Source organism: Trachinotus anak, unplaced genomic scaffold (assembly GCF_046630095.1).
Source record: "Trachinotus anak isolate AG129_WGS33_773 ecotype Australia unplaced genomic scaffold, CSIRO_AGI_Tana_v1 ptg000021l, whole genome shotgun sequence".
In the NCBI taxonomy this organism is placed as follows: Eukaryota; Metazoa; Chordata; class Actinopteri; order Carangiformes; family Carangidae; genus Trachinotus; species Trachinotus anak.
In genome coordinates, this window is record NW_027273872.1 from 29,118,526 (window position 1) to 29,142,059 (window position 23,534).

Below are 23,534 nucleotides of genomic sequence, written 5' to 3' on the forward strand. Positions count from 1 at the left end.
TGATCACCTTGTCATGGAGGGTGTTTCTGATAATCTGAGCTGAAGTCATTAGAGACAAATATGGCATCTCCTCGGATCACGTGACCCGTCCTTCAGTTACCTGCACAAAACTACAGGTCAACCTTCTCTGACTTCATCAGTCAGGACCTCACTGCTGTGGGAGGAGTTTGGTGACATAATTGGCGAGCAGAGGAGTTGAGTCAGTGTTTGATGTGTTGAGTTAAGACTTTAAATCAACAATTATCACCTGAACATGTGGGGGAAAAATCATCTCACATCTCACCAGGTTATCAACAAACCATCAGTGACCTGTCAGTGGTAACATGGACACGCCCCCTGCAACACTTCTAAGACAACACCTAGCATGCACACAAACTCACATCACAGTGAACACATGAACCATGATGACATGAATGTGTTTATTTCAGACAGTGGACAGAAGAAACTTGTTTGATGAAGTCATGAGTCTTTAGTTTAAAGTCAGAAGCTGAAGTGCAGTTGCTCACCTGATGGTTCAGGTACAAAGGTGAAACACTTCAGGAACTGCATTCGAATTGACCTGATTAACTGACCTGCAGCAGCTGTGAGGAAATTAACTAACATCATTGATCTGAACTCAAACATTCACTGTAAACATCCGTGTCCTGATGACTTCCCTTTAAGAACCTGCTCTGTTACAGTGCCACCTGCTGCCTGTGAGAAATGAGACTGATGTGTTTCAGGGATCCAACATGCTCTAGAAGACAAGTTGACAAGTTTGTGATTGAACCAATCAGCTGATGGAGGCAGAGTCATAGACAGGAAGTCAGGCCTCAGAGGTCCTCCTCCTGATCTCACCCAGCAGGTCAGCTCTGTGGATGTCGAACTGAGGAGAGAGAACATGAAGAGTCTGTGACATTCTGATCTGGAACTCACACAAAGAACCTCTGTAGAACCTGACAAGGTGTAGGAGTGGCCATCAGGTGTTATGGATCAGTACTGATCTGGTTCGTGGTGGAACAGATTGAAACAGAAGTTTCTTTTGGTCCAATGAGCTCAAGGCTGTGGACTGATGTGTTCAGGGACCAGACTGAACAGTCTGTTACTGTCACTGCACAGTTTCTGTACTGTAAGTTATTGTCATCAGCACGTCACTGTGTGTTTTGTGTCTGTTGTGTGTCTGTGTGTACCTCCTCTCTGGTGGACACCACTCGTAGTTTGACCACTCCATCTTTCAGCTCCTGCTCTCCCAGTATGGCCACCAGGGGGATCCCCGCCTCCTCACAGTGCTGCAGCTGACTCAGCAGTTTGGGGTTTTTCTTGTACATCACCTCTGCCTGGACACACACAGACACACACACTGTAAACAAACCTACACTAGCAGAAAAATCACATTTAATGATTTTCAAGATCTCAAGATCTCATTTAAACTGTTAAAACCACGTCTGTCATAATTTTATAAAGTTGTTCTACTCTATCAACCTGTTTGGCTGGTATCAGACCTGATCTTGTTATTTGTTATGTACAGTGTTTGTTTACACGTGTTCTTGCCATGGTGACGCTGTAGTCTACTGTTAGGTCCATAGAGAAGAGGCAGGTGATTCATATGACTACAAAGTTTTTTTTTTGTTTTTTTTTAAATCACCATGGAAACATCAAGCTAATGCTGCCTTGCTACACACACAAAGCTAATGGGCTAGCTATAAGCTACCTAATGCTATAGCTAACTTCTAGAGAACTTCATGAGCAATTCATGATCTGCTGTCTGTAACAATGTTCTGGCATCTGTAACAATGTTCTAACAATGTTCAGCTGTCTGTAACAATGTTCTAATAATGTTCTATTGTCTGTAACAGTGTTCTGACAATGTTCTATTGTCTGTAACAATGCTCTGGTGTCTGTAATGATGTTCTGACAATCTTCTGTTGTCTATAACAATGTTCTAACAATGTTCTATTGTCTAATGATGTTTGTCTGTTATGATGTTCTGCTGTCTATAATGATGTTGTGGTTTCTGTAACGCTGCTCTGCTGTCTATTTCGATGTTCTGTTGTCAGTAACGCTGGTCTGGTGTCTGTAACAATGTTCTAACAATGCTCTCTTGTCTGTAACAATGTTCTGTTGTCTGTAACAATGTTCCGTTGTCTGTAACAACGTTCTGCTGTCTGTAACAATGTTTTAATGATGTTCTGCTGTCTGTAACAACGTTCTGCTGTCTGTAATGGTGCTCTAACGATGTTCTGCTGTCTGTAATTGTGCTCTAACGATGTTCTGCTGTATATAACGAAGTTCTGCTGTATGTAACAAAGTTCTAACGCTGTTCTGCTGTCTGTCATGATGTTCTGTAACAATGTTCTGCTGTCTAAAACGATATTCTGCTGTCTGTAATGATGTTCTGTTATCTGTAACGTTCTGTCTGTAATGATGTTCTGTTGTCAGTAACCATGTTCTGCTGTCTGTAACAACATTCTGTTGTCTGTAAAAATGTTCTAAAGATGTTCTGCTGTCTGTAACGATGTTCTAAGCATGTTCTGCTGTCTGTAACAATGTTCTAACAATGTTCTGCTGTTTGTAAGGACATTTTGTTGTCTGTCATGATGTTCTGTAACAATTTTCTGCTGTCTGTAACGGAGTTCTGTTGTCCATAACAATGCTCTGTAACAATGTTCTGCTGTCTGAAAGGATGTTCTGTTGTGTATAACAATGTTCTGCTGTCTGTAGAAAATGTTCTGTTGTCTGTAACAATGTTGAAATGATGTTCAGTTGTCTGTGACGAAGTTCTGCTGTCTGTCACGATGTTCTCTAAGACGTGTTGTCAGTGACCTGAGGTGTGTGTGGTGTTTTATTAATGTTGTGTTCATGTGTTTTCTGTTTGATCTCTTAATGGGGCTGATGTCTGTTTCTAATGCATACTGTCACTTTAATGTGATGTAAAGTGACAGTATGTTAACAGCATGTTGAGATGAGCAGCACCCGGGTCACCTGGAGATGAACATGTGACTAATGATGAGGAAGAATAAGATCATTTAAAAACAGAACTGTTAGCATGAAAACACTAGCTCAGACAATACTCAGAGAAGTTAGAACTGATGAGGGAATCGCATTTATTTCGACTGCTCTGAACACAGGTATTTTTCCAGGCCCAGAGAAGCATTGATCAGAGGTCAGTGGTCAGAGGAGAATGGACAGACTGGTTGGAGCTACAGTCATTCAGAAGACCACTCTTTACAACTGTGCTGAGCAGAAAAGCTTCTGAGTGAACAACAAGTTGACCTGGAGGTCAATGGACTACAACAGCAGAGACCACTTCAGGGTGTGTTCAGAACTTTGTGTGAACCAGGACCGAGTTTAACAAACAGAAGAGACGACACCTGACACTGTCAGTACACAACAGAAAACACTCACACACCTTGATCCCAGCATTCCAGAGCTCAGTGACCAGTTTGAGTCTCTCCTCCAGCAGGTTCTTCTGAGCCGACGCCACCATCACCTGAACCTCTGTGGTCCGGACCTTCTCCGCTGAAGCCTGAAAAACACACAAGTGTTCCAGTCTGACACATTTATTATCGACACCCTAACCCTAACCCTGAGACAAACACGAGTCAAACTGGCAGACAAAGATGATGATGTTACATCACCTCAGCCTTCTGCTCCATGATGGAGAAGATCCTCTCGATGCCGATGCTGACGCCCACACACGGCACTTTCCTGCCCTTTGGGTCAAACATGCCCACCAGGCCGTCATAGCGTCCCCCTCCAGCCACGCTGCCCACACTGACACTTTCCTCCGCAGGAGCCCCCCGTTGGGCTTCAGTGGCAACCGGGGCCACACCTGCCTGTGTCAGCACCGCCTCATAAATGACCCCTGTGTAGTAGTCCAGACCACGAGCCAGACTGAGGTCAAACACCACCTCGAGATAAAAGGTACCAGAGTGGAGCAGTCAGTTAGCAGCAGCACAGTACAGAGAGGAGGAAAGGGAGGGTATGATGGTGGAACAGCATTTCTCACCTTGTCTGTGACCTGGAAGAGCTGCAGGTAGCTGAAGAGCAGCTTGATGTCAGAGAGGCCAGCACAGGCCTGCTTACTCTGAGACATCTTCTGGTCCTGGAGGAGGCGTTCTGCCAAGTCCATCCCACCTACAACACCAACAGGTGCCTCTTTTCACATTCAGCAGGTGGAGTTGTGTTTGTGTTCACCTGATTACCAGATCTGTGTTGAACTCTTGTTTTATGTTTCTGACAAGTATCTTTATCTGCTAATTGCTCCGCTATGTTCATTAGCTTAATTTGCTAACTGTTCATTAGTTTTATCTGCTGAGTGTTCATCAAGTTCATCTACTAACTGCTCTGCTATTTCCATTAGCTTCATCTTCTAACTGCTCCTCTATGTTCATTAGCTTCATCTGCTAACTGCTCCTCTATGTTCATTAGCTTCATCTGCTAACTGCTCCGCTACTTCCATTAGCTTCATCTGCTAACTGCTCCTCTATTTCCATTAGCTTCATCTGCTAACTGCTCCACAATGTTCATTAGCTTCATCTGCTGTGGATAAGTAAAATGCACTCAGTGTCCAAATTAATAGGTAAACCTGTACAACCTAATGCACTACCGCAGCTCTGCCATGAAGTCAACTTTTATGATGTCTATAATGTCCAGCTGTTGACACAGAGGTCTTAATGACATCATGAGGTCACACTTAGTGATGTTGTACAGGACTGAATTATAGTCACAATGTGTTCCTAATATTCTAAGACCCTTAAACACCTCTCAGTATAATGTGGTCCAGTACAACACACTTGTACCAAATAAAGTGACCACTGAGCTCATTGTATCTACTGTATATAGTGTTATCCAAAGTGTTGTATTTTATTAACTGTTCATGTATTCTGTATGTTAAATCTTACAACAGCACAGTAACTGTAGCTGTCAGATTAAAAAGGTATTTCCCTCTGAGATGTAGAGGAACGGGTCTGACCAGAGCTGCTGAGAGAACCAACAGCTGGTGTCAGAGGTGGTATAACTAGAGATGGGAGTTGGTGTGAATTAAACAGGAACCACTAGCCTCTGACGTCTGTATCTGGTTTGAATCAGAGGGAGGTCTCACCCTGCATACTGACATACTCCCCAATCTGGTCAGCAGCCTCCTCCGACAGGCCCTTCTCATTCACCATCTCCTTCTTCACGTCCTCCCAGGCCATCTACAGGAGAACGGACACGGTCAACACGTTGACAGAGTATCATCTACGCATCCACAGAGACCTGTCTCTATAAATGAAGAAGTGCTCTGAAAGCTCAGTAAGTGTCTCCACACCTTGTCCAGTTTATCGACTGTGGAACAGATGGTACGGAACTTGTCATCTGGGACGCCACACACAGCAAACATCCCGTCAAGAATGCGTCTGTCATTGACCTGAAGATGAGGACGAGGTCACAGAGGTCACACCTACGGTCACAGTCTGTTCCTCTGAACATTCACCTGAGGTCACGTGACAAACCTTGATCCGGAAGTCTCCGAGGTCCAACTCACTGAGGATCTCATGGACGATCTTCAGACACTCAGCGTCAGGGATCATGGCGTCATACTGCCCAGCTATGTCAAAATCCTGACACACACACACACAGTTAATTAAACCAGGTGAGATTCCTTAACACCTGACTCATCAGTCAGTGACTCCACTCAAAGAGCTGACTATCACTCACACATTGGTAAAACTCTCGATAGCGTCCACGGGTCATAGCTGGGTTGTCACGGCGATAGACCTTAGCAATGTGGTAGCGCTTGATGTTGGTTATCTTGTTCATCGCCAGGTAACGGGCAAAGGGCACCTGAGAGACGGTAGGTCAAGGACAACACAGCAGAGCTTACTGCTCTGGAGGGATTAACATGGCAGAATTAATTTATATTAATTATATCAAAAACATTCACTGACAAGTTTTATTCAAAATTAACCTAAATAAAAAGTGAGTTTGATCATGGGAACTGTGATGAAACTGTAACATTTTTCATCAGAGATTCAAAACTAAATGATAAAGGACAAATTAAATAATTAGTGATAGTGAAAAGACTTATTGAACCACTGCATTTACTGACAGAATCACACTGCAGCTCCTGAACAGTAGAAAACTTTCCCCCACCACCCAAAGTCTCTCAGACTACCTCAAAGTATCTGAAACTACCTCAAAGTATCTCAAAGTTTCTTAAACCATCTGTTCAGACATTGATTTATATGTTTGACCTGTTTACATGGCCATGAAGAAGAAGCATCTCTATTTAGTAAGGTTGTGTCTCCAACACTGATGTTTTCTAACAGAAGCAGATTTATGAACTAAATTCATCTCTGATTCACTGAGAATTAGACAAGAGGCAACATGCAAACAGCGCGCTGACATTTATAAGAAGGTGGGCTAATTATCAACATTACAGGTATTTTCAGTTGGACATCTTTCATGTTGTTACAGAAGAATACAGTACAATTACATTTATGATTGATGTCACATTAGGTTCATCTGAAATGAAACCTGATCAGGATGTACAGTTATCTTTTGGAGTCTGGAGGACCTTTTATAAGGACCTACGTTATGATGGAGGTGGATTTGATGATGAACCAAAGTTCTTTTCCACAGTTTTGTGAGATTTATTTGTTTTCTTATGATATTTACTAATATACTGATGCTGACTTTTCATCACATGTATTACCACCTAAAGGCTGATGTACATATGTAACCAGGAACACGTGGGAATGGATCTTTGTGTGAATATTTATGATGTATGATGTAAGGTCACATTGAAGACTGTATGCCTGAAGTGTTCATTATTTATTAACCTAAGAATTTAATGGTGAACCTGTTAGTCGCTGATGGATTTTCTAATCTTCTAACTTTATATATGAAATCATAAACTGTTGATGGTCTGTTAATTGTTATTTTCTACTTCCTGTGGGGTGAGGCTCACAGCCACTCCTTGTTCAGGTGACTCCTCATTGTTGAAGACTGTTGGCCTGATGAAGGTCCAGTGCTACCACTTTCTGTACTGAACGAGTAGAAAGCTCAGAGACGTTACAGTGTGGCTGAAACATGAGGTGACAGGCTGATACAGGAGGTGAGTGTGGGACGATACATCAGTAACAACTGTGACTGTGTAAAAATAGAAAACATAACAATAATTTTTAGCCAATAAACCACGTGACAGAAAAATATGACATCTACCAGAACTATATCTCTGTGAAACAACGTGTTGATGATGAAGGATACAGTGAGGTCATATCTGAGGGAAAGCAGCTCTCCACCTTGGTCTTTGAGATCGTAGATGAGCTTGGAGTCTTCCCCGTACTTCCCCGTCAGTGTTTCCTGCAGACCAACAGGAAGATAATGAAACAGGCACAGGAGACACATCTACCTGACAATGGAGCTCAAACTGTACCTTTAGTTCAAACACAGGTGTGTCGATGGTCTCTGCTCCATGGCGTTTGAAGCACCTGATGATGGTGTTGAAGACCTTCTCTCTGATGGCCATCTGTTTGGGGTTGTAGTCCCTGGTTCCCTGACAGAGAAAGACATCAGCTGTGTTTTCATCTGTCCATTCATTTTACCCCCCAGGCACCACTTCCTCCTCTGGTCAACTGAAGGTGAAACTGTGACAGGTGAGGTGGGGGACTTGCATGTAGCCAGGGTTGACATGCTATTGCTTCCGCTGCAGGCTAATGGCTAGTATGTTAACACAGTATCTGTTGTTGTTCCCTCAGACATTTTGAACATAGGTGGTGGTAACTGTGTTATTGCAAGTTCACATTGAAGTCTTTATTTTGTGTGTCTCTAAGAATGAACTTTCAATGTGTAAAATGTTTGTGTTGTTAAATGAAGGACGAAGTTCTGCTGTATCAGAACTAACCAGAGACACAGCTCCGTGTCTTTAAAGGAGACAGATCAGCTGACCTCAGGCTTCACTTAGTCTGTTGAGGTGAGTGACAACAGGTTCAGAGGTAACATGTCACCTGCATGAAGACATCACAGTACATAGTCTGAGCCTTAACCATGATGCACCTGTGCTACTGTCCAGGAGATAACAGGAAGTGAAGTGAGATGAGATGACGTGTCAACATGCTGAGGGGACAGACACAGCTGATCACTGAGTTCTGTAGTGCACCTGTGTTTACCTGTTTCTCCTCATCCAGGTAAAATACTCAAACTCAGATCTCGCTTTAACAGATTCCTCTATTCAAACACTACCCTGTCTGTGCATATGTGCATCCGTGTGTGCGTACATACAGCAGCCTCACCTTTGCTGTCTTAAGGACAAACTGATGTTTGCCATCATCCCCTCCTAACTGAGCCTTCAGCTCCAGCAGTTTGGCCACTTCTTCATCAATCTGGAACAAACAAAAAAAACATACACACACACACAAACACAGCAGAGGATAAGAACACCTGCTGTAAACTAAAGTGATGTTTTATTACAGGACACCCTGTCCCATTCACTTGACTGGTACTGCACATGCTCCAGCAGCAGAGGCCTACCTGAGTCACAGTGATGCCAAGAAAGGAGTGCAGTGATTGGACACGTGTTGCAGTCCGAAGGCCCACGAGACCAGCAAAAGCACGAACACAGAGTGTGCCCAGCATGTTTGTCCCACAGCAGAGGGTCCCAAAAATATAACAGTGAAACAAGTCCAGAGATTGAACGAGAAAAAGTTCAGGAGGGCATCATGGGTACAGCATTATCCAATGGTATTGTCCCAGGCCGGACACAGCAGCCAATCACAGTAAGTAGAAGAAGAGTTGTGCAGTATCATCCAGGAGGGGGGGGGGGGTTCCAAGACAGAGGCGAAGGTGATGATGAGGAGCAGGTCATCCAAAGTCAGGCAGGAAGAACAGGAGAAAATTGGTAAGCAACCCTAGCACTAGGGGAGGGCGGGGCATGACGCATCATCATCATCACAGCATGGAGGATAGAACATGAGATGCACCAAGTCAATCAAAGCAGTAAGCCCAATACAGCCCTCTCACACACGCGCACGCACACACACACACACACACACACACACACACAGATGAAGCTGGACTGAGACAGAGACAGAGACAGCTGACTGTGGACAAGTCACTGACAAACAATGACCACAAGAGTAACTTCAGTTATTACATCATCATCTCATAAAACAACTTCACTTTTAATCATTCTCACAGTGTGGGCCTCCTCAATCCTCCACCTGCCTCCACCTGCAGTAACTTATTCTATGGTTTCTGACAGAAGCTCCACATCACACTACCTAATCCAAAACTCTACGCTGCATCTCAGTGCTGAGATAAAGACTGACACAGACCACTGGTCTCAGTGATACACTGTGAGCCTGCTGATGACTGAGCTGTCGGATATATTTAGGACATCCTGTCCCTATGAGACCTCAGATGTTGTGTAATAAAAGGGGGACACCTGAGGAAACCCGGTTAGCTTCGTACTGTCAGACACTGTGTGTGTTAATGAGCAGAGTTATTGCATCATCTGTCTGTTCACGTTTGACTGACAGGTTTAAGTTCAGTGTTCAGACAAATCGTGTCAGACTCCACCTTTACAGTCTGTTTGCTAACATCCGGTCACTTCTGTTCCACCGGGTTAGCATTAGCTAGCTAAGGCCGGTTAGCTTAGCTGTGCTGTACCATGGATGTATTATAAGACTGGGGTACCGGAGCTAAGTAGCTAGCTGTCCCTGTGTCAGATGAACATACTGTTCAAGCTGAGGACTCGTCTCATCATTAAAACCGGAATCAAGACTGACCTGGTCTTTGCTCGCCTTCTCTGACTTCAACTTCCGGACCACTTCACCCTGGATTTTAATGGCTTCTTGTATCTGTGTCTTGTCCTCCATGGTTTTACTATAACGTGTATTCCGCAGGTATGCCGATGTTCACACCTCCATCAACTCTGTGGCAATGATGTTCTGAAGAGAAAGGAAGGTGGCTGTCAAGAGGAGCGGAACCGGAAATATGTAACACTTCTTCTTCTTCTTCTTCTTCTTCTTCTTCTTCTTCTTCTTCTTCTTCTTCTTCTTTACTGCCATCTTCCGGAATCAGTCAGCTCCTACATTGTTCCGGCCACCAAACCGTTTCCGTTGGTCCTGTCGATGACCACCCACTGTTTACATACAGCCCGCTGCAGTGTGTGTCATTGCCTCCGTCTCTGAGGTGTATCTACTGCAGTGTCCTGCAGATATCTTCCTCCATCATGGCTTCCGTCTCTGTATTACAGTTACAGTTATTACAGTTGATTAAATATTCTACAGTTTCTGACAATCACAGAGACCCGTTATAAACTTCATGTCCTCATCATATGAAGAAAGCTGGCTGCTTGCCTCAGTCCGGACATGATTACCTCCTCTCTCCTCCTCTGTATCTTACGGTACACTTTATTTTGAATTCAATGCAAATGTCTCCTGATCCCACTGCTGCTGCCATACTTTGTTCCATATTTTCACAGTAAAAAACTTCCTGTCTGTTGACCTGGTCAAGGTGTAGAACTATTTTCAGTCACTGGATAAGCAGAGGAACTCTGAGTCTTAGGATGGAGTCTGTGTGTGTGTGTGTGTCTTATTTTCTTTAGTGTTTCAGTTGTGGGGACTGCAGATGACAATTAGCTTAAAACTAACTTTCATATAATAATTAAATGGTGACATCTAATTTTAGTATTAATGTTTAATATTGTTTGTGTTTTTGTACTAATTAATTAATGATCAAATAAAGATACGTGTACCTTTATGACCATGTGTACACAGTGACTCTTTACCAAACATTTACAGCACTGTTAAAAGTCAAACTGATGAAAATACTAACACTAAAGAATACGAAGGATACTTTGTCTTTTGTGTGCCACAAATGGTGGCAGCAATGAGACAATGTGACACAATGAGACAGTATGACATAATGTGACACAGTGGCACAATTAGAAGCAGTGTGATACAAAGACACACAATTAGACACAGTGAGATAATTTTAACAGTATCTGTGGAAGATTTGACTGAAACCTTTTATAGTAAAAACAGATGTTTAAAGACATCAAACTGCCAACATGGAGCCTCTGGAGCTTAAACAGTCTCAGATGAACAGGATGTACATGTACAGGACTTTAAACTCATCACCACACAAACAAACATCCTGTTCAAACAGTGAGACCAGAACCAAAGTCCACTTCAGTGCAGGGAGCAGAGAGCCATCATCAGCACGTCTCTGAGTGTCACTGTGTTACTGTTGTTAACAGTGAAGAATACAACATGATGTTGTCTGGAGGAAACAGTGTGAGGTGTTGACAGACTGTTGGATCTTCAGAGCAGTTTCTTCAGTGTGCTGTGGCAGGTAAAGACCGGTCATCATTTTATTTCAATTTATTTCAGCTTAAATCAGTTTCATTCAGTTTCATTTAGTTTAAATCAGTTTATTTCAGCTTAAATCAGCTTCATGTCTGGGGGCTCCTGACACTCGTCTGTCATCATGGAGACTGACCTCCATAAATCCACATCATACAGACTCTTTTTGTCCACAGGCCTCAGTCAGTATGGAGGTGTCCCCCCCTCCCTCAGGCCTGGAAGCAGAGTATGAGTCCCTTTTCACTGCTGACTCCCTCCTCTTCCTCCATGAGCTGATCTCTACCTTTGCTGAAGAAGTGGATGAGGTAAGACAGGTGAGAAAGCTCTTCCTCTGAACCAAGAACATTTTTAACTCAGGATGAGGCGTCCGCTCTCCTCTCATCCTCAGGTCCTGTGGCTGCGAGTGTCTAGAAAAGCCCACCTGGACCTTTCAGGTGGTTTGCCGAGCTTCTTGGAGCACACTGCACATATTAGGAGAGACGCAGCCTGGAGGGTGATGCCTGTCCCCCCAAGGCTCCAGAGGAGGCACGTGGATATTGGGGACCTGGCCCCCTGTAACACCCAGCACTTCATCAAAGCTCTCCAGTCCCCAGCACAAGGAATACAGGTACCGTTCACCTGTGACCATACCTGACTAGTAACTGTAGGATGTGTCACACACCTCAGCCGAGGTCATATTAATGTTAACTATGATATCCTTTAGTGAAGCATTAAGATAAATAATCTGAACCTGTCAGTATAATGAATTTAATTAATAACACACTGAAGAGCACAATGATAACAATATAATAATAATATAATAAAAAATTGTAGTTTGAGTCAACCCCCCTCAGAAATACACACTGATGCACCAGATGTGTGTTTATCCACAGCTGAGTGTGTGTTTTGGTCTTTTCATGAGATGTAAATATATAATGACACCAGCCTGATCCTTTAATCATCAACTCAGACTTTGAACCCTGTCTGTGTCTCCACAGGTCGACTTTGATGATGGAAACTGTCCCACATTTTACAACCAGGTCAAAGGGATTCACAATGTCCTGAGGGCAGTGTACAACCAGCTCCACAGTGAGTGGGTCTCTTTAGGTGACTAACAGCTACATTACACAGACAGAGGATTTATGTGGATCCAGATGGGTTAGTGTTCCAGATGTGGGTCAGTCACAGTGCAGTCTCCCTCTGTGTGTTAACAGATGTTCCTCACATATCTCAGGCTCCGGTGCTGATGCTGCGTCCCCGTGCGTGGAACATGGTGGAGCACAATATGATGGTAGTACCTTCAGTTCAGTTATAAGTCAGTGGTGACCACAGAACTCACTGTGTGTTATCAAGACTTTAAATCCAGATGTGATAAAAAACTCATCATCTCATTTCTCTACAAACACAAACTTTTACTTTGAAAGATGCTGTAATCAGTAAAAGGTCATGTTTAAATTCTATCATTAGATTACTCCTGGGCAGCACAATGATGCATTGTTTACCACTGTTGCCACACACAGGTCTGGGGCCTTTCTCTGTGTGGAGTTTGCATGTTCTCCCCGTGTCCGTGTGGAAGAACATGCACATTAGGTTGGTTAGCAACTCTAAACTGCCTGTAGGTGTTAGCGTGAATGGTTGTTTGTCTCTGTATGTCAGCCCTGTGATATACTGTCCTCTTGTCCAGGATGTACCCTGCCCTCACCCAATGATTGGCTCCAGCCCCCTCCCAAATAAAGGCTTCAACAGTTCTACCCCAGGAGCCACTGAAACAATGTTGATAGAATAAAATTAATTCTAGACGGAATAAAACACTTTCTGTTTATGAAAAATGAAAATATAAAACATTTTTTTGTCTTCCTGGAGGTTTGACCTGATGACCTGTTAGAGGTGACCTCAGCCCTGACCTCAGGCTGAAGAGAGAGATCACAGACATGTTCTTCAACAACTGATAAATAATCAATGACAATTCTAATTCATCATTAGTTTGATTAACATGAACATTTACTGGTTCTAGCTGCTCAGATGTTTCACTGCTGTTATTTTTCATATGACTGTAATTGAATTCCCTCTGATAAAATAACAGTTTTCCAGTAGGAGTTTGGTGCTTTGGTGACATGTCAAGTGACTATCTGTTGTTCAGGTGGAGGGAAGGGAGGCTCCTGGTCCTCTCTTTGACTTTGGACTCCTAATGTTTCACTGTGGAAGAACTTTGTTTGAAAACAAGAGTGGACCCTTCCTCTACCTGTCCAAGGTAACACACACACACACACACACACACACACACACACACACACAAACACACACACTCAGATGATGTGTGTAATGTATTGTTGTTCCTTAGGTGGAGAGCTTCATGGAGGCTAGACTGTGGAACAAGATATTTGTCTGGACTCAACAGAAGGTCGACATCAGTCCTTATCTGACAAAACCTGATGATTTTCATTTTAATTGAAATGCAGTTTTTATTTTGATTTTTATTTTGAAGTTTTAATATGTTGTCAAAATATTATCTTTAAAAAATTTTAATAGTACAGATGACAACAGATGAAGACAGGTGATGACAGGTGATGACATGTAATGACAGGTGACAGCAGATGAAGACATGTAATGACAGGAGACGACAGGTGAAGACAGCTGATGACTGGTGAGGACAGGTGACATCAGGTGATGACAGGTGACAAAAGGTAACGACAGGTGACGACTTGTAATGACAGGCAATGAAGGGTGATGACGGGTGACAACATGTAATGACAGGTGACTAATGAACCTCAGTCAGAAACACAAAGACATACAACACGTGGCATGAACATGTGATAAAACACATGTGACATGAACATGATAAAACACATGTACCTCTTATCTGTTCTTCGGCTCAGTCACAGCAGAGACATAGACTCAGACTCCACCTGCTATTTGTAACACCTACACAACAACCTTGAGGCCTCACCTGTACATTTACCCACACTTGGAGAATCAGAGCCAGTGGAAGTTTCCGCTTCTCTCACTTTGAGCAGTAATTTCATTTTAAATGGTCATTTCATGAAATCAGTTTCATAATTATTCTGTTTATATGAAATAATGTGGGATGTGTGAGCTCTCCCTCATGTAGTTGTGTGTAAGTGAATTAATGTGTCTGTGTTTGTGTGTGTGTAGCTCGGTCTGCCTCTGGGCAGCATTAAGGCGAGCGTGCTGATTGAAAACGTATTAACAGCCTTTGAGATGGAGGAGATCCTGTACGAGCTGCGGCACCATTCAGCTGGACTCAACTGTGGCCTGTGGGATTATTCAGCCTCCTTCGTCAGTAAATTTGGTGAGTGATGTGTTCTCCTCTGAGCCAGATCCAGAGTCACGTACTGTCAGAACCAATAAGAATCAGTGTGATGGACTGTGTGTCTCCTCCAGGACACCGTCAGGCCTTCCTGCTGCCTGACCGCAGGAAATATGTCAACATGGAGAAACGTTTCCTGCGCAGCTACATGGACCTGCTGGTTCAGACCTGTCATCGGAGGGGGGCTCTGGCCACAGGAGGGATGGCTGCTTTGCTGCTCCCCCAGGACCAGCTTCATGAATCCTACAAGACAGTGTTGGCTGCTGTCACCAGGCAGGAAGTGTTCACATGTGTTCATGAGAACTCATGTTCACAGCAGTGAATAAAACATGATCCTGATCTGAAGCCTCAAACAGTCCTGAAGAGCTCGACGAGGCACTAAGACAATAGAATTAAAAACCTCATTACCACTCATTACAGGCCACAATTAAAATACACACACACAAATACAAAATACACACACGCAGAAATACAAAATACACACACACAAATACAAAATACATACACACAAATACAAATATAAAATACATACACACACACACAATACAAAGTACATATACACAAATACAAAATACAAACATACAAATACAAAATACACACACACAAATACAAAAAACATACACACATATACAAATTACACACACACTGATCATTTCAATATTTCTGAAGTAAGCACAGTCGGGTTGAAAAAGAAGTTCAGTCTGCTGCTGAACAGAGACAGAAACAGAGACAGTATTCACTTCATACATTCTACTCCACTTAATTAATAAACACATTTATAAGTGTAACCTGTTGGTCAAGGTGAGGTCAGGTGGGTGAAAGATTAAAAAAAACTGGGTAGATAAGATTATTTTTATTCTTTTGAGGATATTCTTCTTTTCTCTGTAATTATGAAGGAATAATTCAGAAAATTATTCAGATAAAGCATTAACCTCTGCTGCTCTAAAATTACTCATTTATTGTGTAATTTAACTTGTTCTGCAAAATTATAGTTTCACTTTAAAGGAAGTACAAATTAAAAAATGTAGGAATATTTAACTTCTAATGGATCAAAGTGTTTCAAGGGAAAAAGTTTAATGAAAGGTGGAGGTGGTCACCAAAGAACACAAAACCTATAATTTCATATAAATAATGTCTATTCATTTTACTGATGATACTTCAGGTACTGATGATACTTCTTTACTTTTATTGAAGTGGGATTGTAAATGCGACATCTGCAGTAGTACTGCAGTATTTTTACATTGTTGTATTGGTAGCTTTAGTTAAGCTGGGGATCTGAATATTCACTGCACAGAGAAACATTAAATTCAACAGCAGAGGGCAGGAGTGTCTCTGTGTTGATGTCTGTCACACTGAGCTGGTGATGGGATGTCAAACTACAGTCACAATAACACTTATTACACCATGTTAATTAACCACATAGTACAGGGTATCATCAGCGTACATTCACACTGGTGTGGTCTACTCTCAAACATGTTCACAGTGTGTTTAACCTGAAGTGTGTTCACCTGTGACTCTGTCCTCTCCCTCCTCTCAGACTGAAGCTGCTGGAGATCAAGGCAGGTGTGGATGGTTTCATGGTGTACGACCTGGGCCTGATTGAGCCCATGCAGAAGGTGAGTAGTTTATTACACAACTGTGTTCCCAAAAAGAAGAACAAAGAAAACATATCAAATGTTGAAAGTGAGAAATTTTATTGTTTTATGAAAAATATTTGCCCAATTTCAATTTGATGCCAGCAACATGTTTCAAAAAAGTTGGGCAAGGGTCATGTTTTCCACTGTGTTCATCACCTCTTTTTCTAACAACACTCTGTAAATGTTTGGGAGCTGAGGAGATCAGTTGCTGGAGTTTGAAAGTGAAATGTTGTCCCATTCTTGCCTGGTATAGGATTTCAACTGCTCAACAGTTTAGGGTCTCCTTTGTCATATTTTTCGTTTCATGATGCACCAAATGTTTTCAGTGGGCGACAGGTCTGGGCTCCAGACAGGCCAGTTTAGGGTCTGGACTCTTCTACTACAGAGCCATGCTGCTGTAATATGCTCAGAATGGGGTTTGGCATTGTCTTGCTGAAATATACAAGGCCTTCTCTGAAAAAGACGTCTGGATGGCAGCATATGTTGCTCCAAAACCTGCATATGCCATTCAGCATTAATGGAACCTTCCCAGATGTGCAAGCTATCCAAGCCATGGGCACTAATGCACCCCCACACCATCACGGATGCTGGCTTTTGAACTGTGCGCTGATAACAAGCTGGATGGTCCCTCTCCTCTGGAGCCTGGAGGGCACGGCATCCATGATTTCCAAAAACAATTTGAAATTTTGATTCGTCACACCACAGGACAGATTTCCATTTCACCTCAGACCATTTTAAATGAGCTTAAATGAGGTCTAATGAGATATTCAACCAGGCATTATTTTTAGCATTAAACAACTTTTCCAGTCTTTCGTTGACCCTGTCCCAAGTTTTTTGAAAGGTGTTTCAAGAATCAAATTCAAATTGAACAAATATTTCTCATAAAACAATAAAATTTCTCAGTTTCAACATTTGTTTTATTTTCAGTTGAATATGGGTTTAGATGATTTACACGTCATCATATTCTGGTTATATTTACATTTTACACAGTGTCCCAACTTTTCTGGGAACAGGGTTGTAAATACAGAGCAGCCAGTGGTGACTAATGTTCTCTGATTAATTCTTTACCGCCTCCAGCTCTTCCAGCTCCACACTGATGGAGATAATCAACTTCACTGCCTTCGAAATGATGTCACTGTGACCCCTGAGGACCTCCTGTCCATGCCTTCGGTCAGTCAATCACCGGTCTCATAGCGGAGGTCTGAGTCAGTTTTAGTTCATGTCATGAAAGGAAATGAAAAAACCCCTCACACGTCATCCAGGTGGATGACATGTGAACCACCACAGATGATCCTGGTCCTGGTTTGTCCACCATGAGTCTCTGGTCCAGCGTCACTGCTCCTTGTCACAGGTTCAAGTCTCGGAACTGGACTGAAGGATTCACTCTGATGGTGGTGGAAAGAAAATATTCCATGGGGGTTAAATTGGGTTGAAAACTGGATTCAGGTTTTCACAGAGGAGAGGCTGTTTTGATAATAATGAAGTATAATTTGATGTGCTGTTTTCTCTCAGGGGGGGGTCACCCTCTACGGCTTAAAGTACAACATCACAGTTGGTGTCCTCTTCATTAATGCTTGGCTCTCAGGTAAGGCTCACAGGCACATATTGTTGTTCTCCCTGTCTTTGGTTGGGGACAGGATAAAGTGAGACAGGGCAGTACAGATGTGTCACTGACTGTTAAACCATGTCCTGTTTCCAAGGTAACGGCCTCTTCTTCTACAGAGGTCAGGTGGAAGATTCAGCCACAGCTGAGATCTCCAGGTCACAGGTGGGTTCAGTATCAAAAGATCCAAAAGTAGCATCACTCAAGTCTACACCACAGAGATTTACTTGTACATGTATCCAGATGTTAAAGATTACCTTAATGACATTGTTCTCTAACGAAAGAAAATTTCCATCATCAATCCTCTAAAGATCAGCTTTATTATAAATGTTCGAAATGATTTTATCTGCCTCTGGATCCACATATATGTCAGTTTACATGTGGTGAAGTGATTCTTATACATGGTGAAAAATAACATCACATCTCTTCTTCATTGAACTTTTTGTAGCCAGTGGTGGGCAGGGCCTGTTCACGTGGTCTTTGAACCTTTCACCCAGTGTTTGACTCTGCAGGGAGGTTGTGTTTTCATTGTGTTTGTTTGTCAGTAGGATTAAAAGTCCTGAACCCATCTGTACCAAACCTGCTGGAGTGATGGAAGAACCCATTAAAGTCAGGGTCAGATCCAGATCATTTCTCTGAGGTCTGGTCTCCGTTGTTGACACTGGTCTTGGTGGAGGTCTGTCCTGTCTGCTGTGGTTGCGGTAGTGAAGTCCTGGACTCACCTGTTCTGGGTCAGATGTGCCCTGTTAAACAAGGTCTACAGGAACCTTGAACTGTGTTACAAACTGAACTCAGAGCTGTGTGACAATGTTAACGTCAAGCATGTGTGTTCGCTGCTGAGACTGAGGATGTATTACACCAGTTAGTTTCTGATGGCACTGAGGCCACTCAGTACAACACACCTGCTGCAGCTTTACCTGCACTTCCTGTACATGTTGACCTACATCCTGTCTGTTGAGGAACAGAGAGGAGGGTTCTCCAGAGTCTTTCCAGCTCCACAGTCACAGTAGACTCAGGTCTGATCTTATTTGACCCTTTGCTCCAACAGGAGCATGTATCAGCAGTTTTTTTCAAACTCAGGTAAACTCTCTATAATTGACCTATTCACAGACAAATTTGTCATTCTGTTCACACTGAGGACACAGACACACAACTGCAGGGAGCGATGTCATCACTCGGCTGCAGCTCATTCTCAGGTGAGGGTGTAGCCATTGCAATTGTGGACAGGTGACAGGTGTGTTTACAGTGTTTGTGCTCTGAAAGACCTCACAGCACAGAGATGAGGTGAAAATGAGTGTGTTTACCTGGTTTCATGTTTACATCACTGCTGATTGGAGCAGTTAAATACCTGTGAATACTGCAGAGTCATATGACCAGGGAGTGAGTGCTGATTATACCCTTTCACACTGAACACAAAAGCCAGATGTTAACAGTTATTCGCAGGCGTTAGCAGATGTTAACAGGTATTAGCAGGTGTTAGCAGGTCATGGCACAACATACATACAAGCTACAATAATACACATGTAGTATCAAGTTAGTTCACAGTGAGTCATTAAAGACAACTCCACACCTGGATCACGTCAGAGTGTCCTGCCCCCCTCAAAGAAATACTGGTTCCATGTAGCAGTCCAGACCAGGGTTCACTGAGCAACATGGCCATGAAACTCACGTTCCAGATGAAGAATAACCTTCAAGTATGACATAATACTGTGCATGTGTATGTGTATGTGCATGTGTGTGTGTGTATATGTGTGCATGCATGCGTGTGGCAGGTGTGGCAGTGGATCCGTCATCAGATCCAACTGGAGGATGACAGCAGGGTGGTGAGCAGGCGGCTGGTGGCTGAGCTCACTGAGGAGGTGAAGGTGGAGCTCAGCTCTGTGTGTCCTTCTGTCAGGTAAGCAGACTCCACCTGCACCAACAGACACACCTGAGGAGTGATGGTGAAAAACTCAGAGAAGCAACATGAGGGTCAGAGGATGGTTTTTGGTGGCTGGTCCTGATCATCAGTAGATGTTGTTCTTAAATAATAATAATAATAATAACAATAATAATAATAATATAATCACTGATGAAGGTGAAGGAAAAATCTTATTTTGCTCACACACATTAAATCTGTCTGATCACTTCAGAACTCTGGGATAAATCAATAGTTGATGAGATCTGTTAGATCTTAGATGATTTGGCGGAGGACTCTCTCTTCACCTCCGCTGGACCTGTCCCCCCTCCTCCTAATAATCTGTCGTACCTTCTCTGTTGCTCAGGTGTTCAGGTCTTCAGTCTGTACTTCTGTCTTTCTCAGGGATAAACGGAACTTACCCACAGCAGCAGACATGTTCCTGGAGGTGGTCCTGAAGAGAGATTTCCCAGAGTTCATCACCACCTACCTGAATCAGGACCACACCTTTCTCAGCTCCCAGAGCACGGGACAGGTGGAGGCTCTGGACATACACATCCACCATCCCAAACTGTAAATGGACTGGTAAATGGACTGCTTATAGCGCTGTTCTAGTCTTATTGACCACTCAAAGCGCTTTACAGCATGAGCCGCGTTCACCCATTCACACACACAGACATACAGCACTTACATCTATAGTGGAGTGCTTTTAACATTCACACACACACTCATACGCTGATGGGACAGCCATCAGAGGGTTCAGTGCCTTGCCCAAGGCATGAAGCAGTGCAGGACACTTTGACATGTGGACCCGAGGAGCCGGGGATCGAACCACCGACCTTCTGATAAGCGGATGACTTCATGACTCTGTAGATGAAGACAGACTCTAAACACATCACAAACAGTGTGGTGAGGATGATGTCCATCTGCAGACCAAAGATATTTTATTCCATTCTCTGTTCAACTTTGGAGCAAACAAACTTGTGTTCTGTTTAAACAAATAAATACATGCCGTCCTGCCTGGTTTTCAGTTTGATTCCACTTAAATCCATTGATAGATTTACTGATCCCATGAGGGGATTGTTGTGTTACAGTAGACTCGGGAAAACACTTCAGTCAGACAATACAGTTCAACCAACAGTATCTGAGGTTCAGCACTCTGATGCATTTAAAGGCAGACTCTCTAGACACCTGTCTGCCCTGTAGATGAATACCAACCATACTCACCCACATGTTTGACTCTCTACAGCACCAGTTGGCACTGCTTCATGTCCATTGGACTGGACCTGACCAGCCTCTCAAATGAGCCTGGTCAGGTCTGCAAAGTTGGGAATGAACAGCCAGTAACTGCCTGCCAGCCCCATGACACCTCACCTCTTGTTTGGACTTGGCTCCCCCTCTTCCCTGGTCTTGAAGTCTCTGGGTGTTTTGAATGTGTTTTTGTTGATGACTGAAATAAGGCCTGTGGTTAACACAAGCTCAAGCCTTTTTTTAATCATTTCAATCATTTTACAGTACCCTCTTTTAGCCTGTTGGGAGGTACCGCAAGCAACTACTGGGTCCTGGCCATTTGAGCTTGGTGGCAGGCAGGTGAGGGGACCCCTTGATTTTCTCCAAGAGTCCTGGGTCAGCAATAAGGGCAGAAAAACAATCAGTGTTCTCACCTATGCCCTAAGGATGAGGGAGAAGATGGAGCAAACAATGAAGATGGTGAGGAAGCAGAAGGAGACAGGCCAGTTTGACCAACAAACCTGGTATGAAAAGGCTCCCAGACAGAGGTCTTTTGAACCAGGTCAGCAGGTACTTTTACATCTGCCAACAACTGAAAAAAAGGTTGCTGCAAAATGGCAGGGTCCTTACACCATTGTCAGGAAGTTCAGCTCCACCTGAGAGAAGAAACTCAAATCAGACATTTCACATCAATCAGCTGAAGGAGTGGAGGACCTAGGCATCCTCAGGCATCTCCACCCTGTCAGCAGTTTTTTTTGTCAGAGTTGAGAAAGAGGAAGATGTGGAGGGTGAGATTACACCTACTAGTCACTCTTCTTCCTCACTCAATCTCTTTCATCTGTCTCTCACTCAGCAGCAGGAGTTGGAGGCCACTTTCCCACCTGACCTTTTTCCAGGAGAAACCAGGGACAACTGATCTGGTGGACCATGACAGCCACTGAAAAGACAGCACCCCCATCCGGCAGGAGATCCTACTGGACCAGAGAGGATGGTACCTGTGCTGATTGCGGTCATACTGGAGCCTGGCATGATAGAGCCAGCCACCAGTGAATTGAGCAACCCGGTGGTCCTGGTAATCAAGAAGGATGGACACATTTGTTTATGCATTGACTTCAGAAAAATGCAAAATCTGAGCAAGTTGGCCAAGCATAGTTTATCAGCATACTGGATCAATGTAAAGAATACTGGCAGGTCCCCCTTTCTGATGCTTCTCACTGCCTTCAGGAAATTCCAAGGACTGTGGCAGTTAACTATTATGCCTTTTGGACTCCATGGTGCTCCACCCATATTTCAGAGGCTGATGAACAAGGTTTTCTCAGGTACTCTTGAACCAATCACAATGGCTGGAGTCAATGACAGACACGAACAGTCACATGACAAGATGCTTCCTACAGGTTCTCTATTCACTATGTTCCTGAGAAGCAGAACACGGTGGCTGACTTCCTGTACCGCAGTGTGAAAGGCAAACCTTCTGAAAGGGAGGGAAACGTATGGGAGCTGCAATCATCCTCTAACTAAACAGGTACACAGTTCCTACACCTACATTCCCAAACACAGTCTCACTCAGACATGTAAGTAAATATTAGTTTAGTAATTCTTTTTCATGTATTAATTGGTTGAAGATGGATCCTATGCAGTTGTAAATGTATTCTGTTCATTTCCAGAGGGTGTTTTTGTTTGCTGTTTTCTAGCTTTGTTTCTGATCACTCTCTCTCTCACTCTGAGATGATATCCAGGGATCAGTACTGTCATGGAGGCATAACCATGAGAAAGCTGTTGAACTGGGCACACTGTTCAAATACATTTGATAGTAAGACATTTAATCACCTTCACTCAGGAAAGAAATATAAAAGAATTCATCAACTGTCTTTCTACACATCATCTATATCGTGAAATGTACATGTGGTCTAATGTATGTCGACCAAACAATCTCAAACTGAGAGTCACTAAGCATAGATCTACAAAGATAAAAACATGGGTCAGCCACACAATTCAGTGGTGCTAAAAGAATATGCACCAATCAAAGAGTGGTTAATCTGATTAATCAGCTCTTAAGAAGGGAAGTTTTAGATTTATGAATGATGAACACAGATGAACTCTATGGACTTAATGAAACACAGGATTTAAGTTTTTCTCTGTGATGTGAATATACTCACTGATGTTTCTTTCCACAGGTCATTTGGACCCTTAGGGAGAGATGAGCTATTAAGGCCCCTGACATTCACCCTTATCATGTAATTATCAGGTAGTGATGCAGAGGGACAACTGTAGGACCCACAGTTTACCTCTATAAAGACATTTGACTTTTCTCATGCAGGCAGTTGTGTATATAGTATAGTTCCCTTATTCTTGTTAATACTGTTGTAACTCTAATATAAGTAATGCTGTGACTCTTGATGTGTAATTGTCATGTTTTTTGGAAAATGTTTACTTTTTGAAAGTGAAGTGGTCAGGTTTGATTTACATTTATATTAATATATATCGATCTGTTGGATTAGACTGCAGGAGTTTTAACTTGATGTTCCTGAAG

At 43.1% G+C, this 23,534-nt stretch overlaps 2 protein-coding genes and 1 long non-coding RNA gene across 6 annotated transcripts; 2 read left to right on the plus strand and 1 right to left on the minus strand.

Moving 5' to 3' along the window:
- Positions 1-405: 405 nt before the first annotated feature.
- Positions 406-9,951, minus strand: hars (histidyl-tRNA synthetase). 2 transcript variants are annotated; one of them, XM_071458654.1, is made up of 14 exons: positions 9,750-9,925; positions 8,494-8,876; positions 8,256-8,345; positions 7,400-7,519; positions 7,231-7,326; positions 5,680-5,805; positions 5,475-5,582; positions 5,291-5,389; positions 5,084-5,177; positions 3,989-4,116; positions 3,618-3,890; positions 3,389-3,505; positions 1,170-1,316; positions 406-865 (listed from the first exon to the last, which is right to left on the minus strand). In XM_071458654.1, the coding sequence occupies exons 2-14, from the start codon at positions 8,596-8,598 to the stop codon at positions 806-808; spliced, it is 1,563 nt and encodes a 520-aa protein (XP_071314755.1). In that variant the 5' UTR covers positions 8,599-8,876; positions 9,750-9,925; the 3' UTR covers positions 406-805. The 2 variants fall into 2 exon arrangements, with proteins under 2 accessions (XP_071314755.1, XP_071314756.1); XM_071458655.1 differs by lacking the exon at positions 8,494-8,876 and having other exon boundaries at positions 9,750-9,951.
- A 1,191-nt stretch (positions 9,952-11,142) lies between these two features.
- ugl (ureidoglycolate lyase) lies at positions 11,143-20,793 on the plus strand. Of its 3 annotated transcripts, none has more exons than XM_071458644.1 (15): positions 11,143-11,319; positions 11,507-11,635; positions 11,719-11,937; positions 12,308-12,416; positions 12,524-12,600; positions 13,450-13,560; positions 13,651-13,710; positions 14,463-14,619; positions 14,712-14,910; positions 16,175-16,253; positions 17,352-17,444; positions 17,787-17,859; positions 17,975-18,042; positions 19,650-19,774; positions 20,180-20,793. In XM_071458644.1, exons 2-15 carry the CDS (start codon positions 11,519-11,521, stop codon positions 20,349-20,351), a joined length of 1,659 nt encoding a protein of 552 aa, XP_071314745.1. In that variant the 5' UTR covers positions 11,143-11,319; positions 11,507-11,518; the 3' UTR covers positions 20,352-20,793. The 3 variants fall into 3 exon arrangements, with proteins under 3 accessions (XP_071314745.1, XP_071314744.1, XP_071314746.1); XM_071458643.1 differs by having other exon boundaries at positions 12,308-12,398; positions 12,503-12,600; XM_071458645.1 differs by having other exon boundaries at positions 11,144-11,319; positions 12,308-12,398.
- LOC139606451 (uncharacterized) lies at positions 12,607-13,366 on the plus strand. The gene is made up of 2 exons (XR_011684623.1): positions 12,607-12,899; positions 12,994-13,366. It is a non-coding gene; the product is annotated as an uncharacterized lncRNA (long non-coding RNA).
- Positions 20,794-23,534: the final 2,741 nt, after the last annotated feature.

Coding starts and splice junctions, on each gene's coding strand:
- hars (XM_071458654.1), bottom strand. CDS start 8,598: ATGCTGGGCACACTCTGTGTTCGTGCTTTTGCTGGTCTCGTGGGCCTT. Junction 5,390..5,474: donor TCGGAGACTTCCGGATCAAG/GTTTGTCACGTG, acceptor CCTCATCTTCAG/GTCAATGACAGACGCATTCT. Junction 3,891..3,988: donor TCTTCCAGGTCACAGACAAG/GTGAGAAATGCT, acceptor TTTTATCTCGAG/GTGGTGTTTGACCTCAGTCT.
- ugl (XM_071458643.1), top strand. CDS start 11,519: ATGGAGGTGTCCCCCCCTCCCTCAGGCCTGGAAGCAGAGTATGAGTCC. Junction 12,399..12,502: donor AGTGTACAACCAGCTCCACA/GTGAGTGGGTCT, acceptor GTCACAGTGCAG/TCTCCCTCTGTGTGTTAACA. Junction 17,860..17,974: donor CATTAATGCTTGGCTCTCAG/GTAAGGCTCACA, acceptor CCTGTTTCCAAG/GTAACGGCCTCTTCTTCTAC.